The sequence below is a fragment of the Uranotaenia lowii genome, chromosome 1 (assembly GCF_029784155.1).
Source record: "Uranotaenia lowii strain MFRU-FL chromosome 1, ASM2978415v1, whole genome shotgun sequence".
NCBI classification, from domain to species: Eukaryota; Metazoa; Arthropoda; class Insecta; order Diptera; family Culicidae; genus Uranotaenia; species Uranotaenia lowii.
Window position 1 is genome coordinate 30,107,317 of NC_073691.1, and position 7,576 is coordinate 30,114,892.

At 45.5% G+C, this 7,576-nt stretch overlaps 1 protein-coding gene across 1 annotated transcript in view; it reads left to right on the top strand.

Annotated features, from left to right (window-relative positions):
* The window catches only part of LOC129758762 (uncharacterized), an 89,736-nt gene extending 87,274 nt beyond the window's left edge, over positions 1-2,462 (top strand). The window contains exons 16-17 of the mRNA XM_055756376.1: positions 2,025-2,190; positions 2,256-2,462. Of these exons, the coding sequence (XP_055612351.1) occupies positions 2,025-2,190; positions 2,256-2,329 (240 nt within the window). The 3' untranslated portion in view covers positions 2,330-2,462. The remainder of the gene's footprint in view (positions 1-2,024; positions 2,191-2,255) is intronic.
* The last annotated feature ends 5,114 nt before the right edge of the window (positions 2,463-7,576 follow it).

A 7,576-nucleotide genomic window follows, 5' to 3' on the forward strand; every position in this document is an offset into this window, starting at 1 on the left:
CACTGTCTTCCTAGGGCCTGCCCCCAGGTCACCGCTCCGTACCGCAAAAGTGACGTGATCATGTTTGACAGTATCCTCCTGTAGCTACAGCGGACTGCCGAGGAGTTCGACATCATCCGTGCTAGTGCGACCGTGGCCATTACCGCTTTCTTACACACGTAGTCCTATGACTCGTGAAGCTGAGTATGTTGTCGATCATCACCCCTAGGTACTTAATGGCGCGTTTGGACACGATATCATATGGTCGAACTGCATTGTACTTGTTTGGGGTGAGATCAGGTTTATGATCAGCATCATCTCGGTTTGGTGGTGGGCTAGACGCAGGCATCCAGTTTTCCACTGGAAAGTTGGCGATTGTGGAAATAACTTTCCACAAGCCTATACAGCCGGGACCCTCATTTGGATGAGTGCCGACGCAATCGCTGTCCAACTGACGCTGTTGAAGACGTTCTTCACGTCCTGAGTAACCACCGCGCAAAAGCGAAACCCTCTTCTCTCCATAAGCCTGGCATTGCCCGCTATCTCAATGACAGAGTGGATGGCGTCTACGGTGCTGCGTCCTTTACGGAAACCGAACTGTTTCTCCGAGAGTTCACCCCTACTTTCAGTGTACCTCTGGAGTCGGTTTTGAATCCCCTTCTCCAGGACCTTACCCGCTATGTACAGAAAACAGATCGGCCGGTACGCCGATGGGTCTCCTGGAGGCTTACCCGATTTTTGAAGAAGGACCAATTTCTGCCGCTCTCTGATCGTGGCCTTTACTTCGATGTTCGGAATGCCATTCAGTCTGAGAGCCTTCCTTGGTTGGAGAGACTTGGCGATTTTGCGAAGTTCATCTACCATAATTGTCACCTCCATGCTGGTCGTACATTACACATACTTTTTACGTCGAAACCACTGGAAAAGCTGACTACGTTGAAGCTAAAGGGTACTCCACTGACGACTTGGGTAGCTGAGTACCGCTGACAGCACTTAGCACTCACGCTCAGAAGACATCGAAAATGAATGATGGATCAGCAGAATTCGAAGTTCGAAACCGATGAATGCTTCTGACCGCTGGCAAACCGTGATGACGGATAGCTGGATTTCTTTTTTTTGGGCTTAGCGCAGAGTTTGTTGAATCCAACATCAAGTGCTGAGTTTTGGTCACTAGGGTTTGGATTTTGTCAAAGACTGAGAAACCGCTGTGAGTGCGAGAATTTTGTCAAGCGCTATAAGCCTGTTTCCTAAACCACTCATACTGTCTTCAATTTGTACTATAGGGTTGGCCTCTGTGGTTGAATTTAAATAACTTCTAATTTAGAAATGATCCAGCATAAGGGAGCCTCATTTGATCAGTCTTAAACCGTGAACTTACAACATTGCTCGGTTTATTGAGGTCCGATTGTTTCTTTTTCCTCTTTTCTTTGTGGCGTCACTACTGATCGATGCCTTTACCAGGCAGCTGTAGGTATTACGATTGGCCCTCTGGTTGTCATGTGCCGAAGCTTGTTAGATGCGTTCTAGTTTTGATAGTGTGCGGAGCAGTCGTTATGTTGAAAGCCAATTTGTGGGACTAAAACACCCCGTGTAATCGACCCTTAACACTTAGGTTCTCGTAGTATAAATAACAGTCACCATTTTTGAGAGTTTCTGCAAGGCAAAATCAACGGATAAATCAGGTGAGTTCAGAAGTCGAGAAGCTCAAAGCAAAAAAGTTCCCGTCATATCGAGCTATAGACTCTGATGATGATGAAATAGTGGTTGGTTCAATCATTTATATGGTTTATTCAGCTGTAATTATTGTTGCCATTTGTCTTGTTTACTTCTCCAGTATTCTTATGTGTTATTTGTTTTGGGTTTCATAAATTTTCAGATTTTTGTTCATTATAAAAGAAAAGATTTTTATTATATTCAAAAAATTTCAGTATATCAGAAATAATTTTTCACTGCTTATGATAATAACTTTTTATGATTTTTAAGTTAAAATCAGAATTTTTAATTATTAACTCTGTCTCTTTTTTATTGTTTTGATCTACTTTCAGCTCTCCGACGTCGAAATGGGAGGGGCCACCGTTTTCCCCCCGATCGGAGTAGGCGTTTTTCCCAAAAAGGGCACGGCCATCTTCTGGTACAACCTGCATCGAAACGGAACCGGCGACGAGCGTACCCTACACGGTGCCTGTCCGGTACTAATGGGATCCAAATGGGGTGAGTACTAGCTTCCGGTTTCCTGTATTTGGGTGCCGAAATTAATGTTTTTTCTCCCTCTCCAGTGGTCAACAAGTGGATACACGAAAAGTACACCGATCAGGTGCGGCCCTGTGGTCTTAAACCGGACAGCATATAATTTTTAGTAATAAGAATCTTTAACGAAGTGAAACTTCCCTAGAGCTGTGCCTGAATGAATCAATCAATTGTGAAAGAGCAAATACCCAGTACCTTTGTGTGTGTTTTTGAATAATTAAATCAAACCCCTACAATCTCGTCTTCAAGTCAACCGAAAAGCCCCAACAAATCGACGATAATGGAAACTTAATCAACCGGCTCCAAAGGATTAAAACGCCGATTCCATGGGAAGGCAATTTTATTCGAATGCTGCAGTGATTGACGACAATGATGGGATGGGTTCCGGATCGCCCACTCAATTTGAAACCATTACCGTATGTTTGTAGCTGGGTGGCCTACAGAAAAGGGGGCGGTAAAGACCCGTCCTTCCCATTTTACACCCACCCATTTTCAAATGTTATAACAACGGACAGCCGCTGCCTGTCTGCCTCTGAACAACATCCGCATCCGAATGGCGGATGAGGTGACATAATTTACACCTCTCTAGATTCAACTCGAGGTTTACCCGAGGATTGGTTCGGCATTACCTTTTCACAGCAGCAGGGAGTGGTTTTGGGTGGGTGATGGAAATGAGAGGCCGACCAGGAAACGGAAATGTTATTTTTAGTCTGTTTAACCAGGAGATTACTTCATCTGAAGTCGGATAGGTGGGAGGCAGATGAAATGAGCATATGGTTGATTGGTTTTTATGCAGGATCATTTTACACACGATAAATCAACCAATTGAGGCAGAGTATTTTCTTAAAGTGATCAAAACGATGTTAATAGCCATACCTTCAATTTCTGGAACATAGCCTCGGCGTCCTTGTCTCCAGCATTTTTATCGGGATGATACTGTAAGGCCAGTACCTTGTACTCAGCCTGAATTTGCTCAACCTGCAAAATAAAATTATAAAATCAATTAGATCAAAATGTAAATTCCACTTTCAAAAAGCGTAAGAATTATTGAAACTCTTTATATTAAAAATAATTTAGCTGGACCATCTCAAGCAAAAACAAATTTTAAACTGTTGAGAAAACAGCCATTAAAACAAACCCAGATGAATTCAGATGATATTTAATTATTTTACCAGAGCTGAGGATCAAAGGACGAATAAAGCGGTGTGAAAATTAATCACCCCATTAGAAATCTCCGTGGAGCAGCTTTCATTTCAAGTGAAAGGACGTGCAGGAGGTCTCTTCATTGAAAAGTTTCCCATTCCCTCAGTTGATTTGTGTATTTGTGTCTTCTGGTTGACTGGCTGGCTGGCACTTGTAGGTGAAAAGAAATGATTAATTCCATTGCAGAAAACTTCATTGGATGACGATGCAGATTTGAAACCGTAAAGTGGGAATCTTTCTTCTCTCCTGAGGGCTTTGAATGGATGGAAAACGAATATTGAAGGGGAAGATTTTTTCTTACTTCCATTAATCTGAAATTGGTAAATCGATTCAGGGGGTGAATCAACAAGACGGAAAACTTTTCAATTAATGGGTTTCTGATTGCATTTGGTTCACAATTTGAATATGAAATTTTTATTTGATTATTGAAATTTTGAGGCGCTTAAGCAACTTTACTACTTAATGATCCCGCGCCGATCCTCCGGTGCATAGGGCCGTGGTAAAAGACCTCCACTGTTGACGATCCGGAGCCAGCGTCTTCACCTGGTCCCAGTCAAGATTCTCGTCGACAGTTCGGATTTCAGCGGCTAGGCTTCGCCGCCACGAATTTCTGGGTCTGCCTCTTCTTCGATGACCTTCTGGATTCCAATCTAGCGCCTCTCTGCAAATCTCGTTTTCATCTCTTCGCAGCGTGTGCCCAATCCATCTCCACTTACGTTCCCGAATCTCGATTTCTAGCGCCTTTTGATGACACCGGCTATGTAGTTCCTCATTCGAGATCCAGTTGCCAGGCCACCAAGCGCGGATGATATTCCGCAGGCAGCGATTTACAAATACTTGAGGTTTTCGCGTCGTTACCGCATATGTGCACCAAGTTTCGCACCCGTACAGCAATACGGATTTGACGTTTGAGTTGAAGATTCGGATTTTTGTTCGTAGAGAGATCTGGCGTGACCGCCAGATGTTTCGGAGACTCGCAAACGCAAATCGGGCCTTTCTGATCCGTGTTTCGATGTCTTTTCTGGTACCACCATCAGGCGTAATCTGGCTACCAAGATACTGGAAGCACTCCACTTTCTCAACTTGTTGCCCAGCTACCATGAAACTGGAGGGATTTCCTGTGTTGATCTCCATCGACTTGGTCTTTCCGACATTGACTTTGAGACCTGCTGCCTTGGAACTTTCGGTGAGGTCGTCGAGTTTGCTCTGCATATCTGGTTGTGTTTGGGCGAGCAAAACAATATCGTCAGCCAGGTCAAGGTCGTTCAGTTGCTCCATTGTTGAAGGATTCCACGCAATCCTCGGTTCGGTGCACAGTCAATCGATCCAATCAGAATCTCATCCATTACGATGAGAAAAAGTAGCGGTGATAGAATACATCCTTGTCTCACTCCAGCAGTTACCGGGATTGGTTCGGACAAGACACCGTCGTGCAAGACCTTGCACGAAAATGCCTCATACTGTGCTTCGGTGAGATGGACTAGTTTCTCTGGGACCCCTCGTCGCCTTAGAGCCGCCCAGATGTTTTCATGGTTAAGTCGGTCGAATGCTTTTTCGAAATCAACGAACACCAGCAGAAGAGAGTCCTGGAATTCGTTGATTTGTTCCAGTATGATTCGTAGCGTTGTGATGTGGTCCACACATGATCGTCGAGATCGGAATCCAGCTTGTTGCCGTCGGAGTGTAGCGTCTGTTTTCTCCTGGATCCTGTTCAGAATCACTTTGCAGAGTACTTTGAGGGTTGTACAGATCAACGTTATGCCTCGCCAGTTACCGCACTCTGTCAGGTCTCCTTTCTTTGAGACCTTTACGAGGATACCCTGCATCCAGTCGGCCGGGAATGTTGCAGTATCCCAAATGTCAGCGAAAAGACGGTGCAACATTTGTGCTGATAGGGCAGGGTCGGCTTTCAGCATTTCAGCAGGGATGCAATCGATCCCAGGTGCTTTGTTGGATTTCATGTTTTTGATTGCCGCTTCTATTTCAGCCAGCGAAGGCGCTTCCGAGTTGACGCCATTTATGCGACTTACTGTTGGCGCTTCGAGCTGCAGATTCTGTTGGCCATCGCTATTCGTGACTCGGAAGAGTTGTTCGAAGTGCTCAGTCCATCGTTTGAGCTGATCTGTTCGATCGGTCAATAACTGACCTGCTCGGTCTTTTAGCGGCATTCTTGCATTAGTCCTTGCACCACTGAGGTGGCGAGAAATGTCATAAAGTAATCGGATATCTCCATTGGCGGCGGCTCTTTCTCCCTCTTCGGCCTGGGAGTTTGTCCAGGCTCTCTTGTCTCGTCTACAAGCTCGTTTAACTGCCTTTTCCAGCTCCGCATATCGTAAGCGGGCGGCTGCTTTGGCTGACCCGGTACATGCCTGCTCAATTCCGACTTTCGCCTTTCTCCGATCATCGACCATCCTCCAAGTTTCATCCGACATCCATTCACTCCTTCTTCCACAAACTTTACCGAGAGTACCATGGCTCGTCGTGATAAAGGCATTCTTGATTCCACACCACTGTTCTTCGACTGTTCCGTCTGTCGGCAGCTCCGAGGCTCGGGATTCTAGCTGTTCACCTTTTCACCTCTGGATTCTCCAACCGGCGGACGTCGTATCGACACCCGACTTTCTCCTCGCGCCGTTGGACACGTGCAACTCTCAGTCGTATCTCGCCAAGGACGAGGTGATGGTCAGATGCAATGTCTGCGCTTCGCTTGTTGCGTTGTCGATGGGGGAAGAGCGATCCACCGATCACCATGTTGTTGTTGCCACAAAATTCTACAAACAACTCTCCGTTTTCGCTCATCTGTCCTAGGCCATGGCGCCCCATGATGCGCTCAAGGTCCTGATTGTCGGAGCCAATCTTTGCGTTGAAGTCGCCCAAATGGATTTGAATGTCACCCTTCGGAATTCTCTCAACCACGCTGTTCAGTTGACTGTAAAACTGCTCTTTCTCCTGCAAGTCGGCAACGTCAGTTGGCGCATAACACTGGACCATTGTAAGGTTTCTAACCCGTGTTCTAAATCTGGCTACGATTATTCTTTCGTTTATCGGTTCCCATCTTATGAGGGCCGCGTAGGCCTGCGGGCTTAACAGGAAACCAACTCCTCGTTCCCGAGTAGCATGTTCTCCTCGTATGCCAGAGTAAAGCAGGACTTGCCCGGACTGTGTCTTGTGTTCTCCAGTGTTAGGCCAACGGACTTCGCTCAGTCCCAGAATTTCAAGCTTGAGGCGGCTAGCCTCTCTAGCAAGTTGTTCCAGTTTGCCTTGTTGGGCAAGGGTTAAAACATTCCAAGTTCCAATTCGTGTCCGTGTTTTCATGCTAAAAGTCGTCGCCAAAGTTCCAGGTCGGTAATTTCTTTCGGATTCCGTAACAATTTCAAATCGGGAGCAGTAGGTTGTTAGCCTAAAGTCCCTATCCCGCGATGGGGCTGCCATCTTGGACTTAGCTGGCGGGAGCCGCATTTCATAAATTCAGCCGCTTGCTGCAAGACAGACGCTGTTTGAGCCGCCCCTGACCTGGAGAACAGACGCTCGGTTGTTGTTGCACGCCGCCCCTGACCTGGGGAACAGACGCGTGCGGCCACCTTCTCAGTCTGCATGCGACCAAAGCATCCACCGGGGTTGGGTACTCGATCTCCGCTTAGGTTACTCGCTCCCCAGCCGGCCCCGCGGGGAGGTAGAGATAGGAGTTGTGAATAAGAGGTGATATGACCACTATGGGGTCTCGTGTTGCACATTATCCACCGTTTACCAGCCAAAAGCAAAGCTTAAGCAAAGCAAAATTTAAAATGGCAACATTCAAAATCTACTTATTTTCTTTACAGAAATATTTAAAAAAAAACTAACAAGGTTCTCAAGCGACAAATATATTATAATTTTTGAACACTGGGAAATAAGCTCTTATGATCGTTCAATTATCTTGATTTATAAGATACGCATTGTAGCATGATGTAGGTATAAAAACGATGGTAAAATTGGTAAAAATTTAAAAAAATGGAGGCAAACTGCAAAAAATATGTGAAATGAAACATCTTTGTTTTGAAATCTTCTTACCTGCCCTTCAAACCTCAATTATAAATAATGTTCCTGAACATTTTTCTTTGCGTGATTGCTTTTATAATGAAGCTACAAACGCCCATTCTGAAGATAA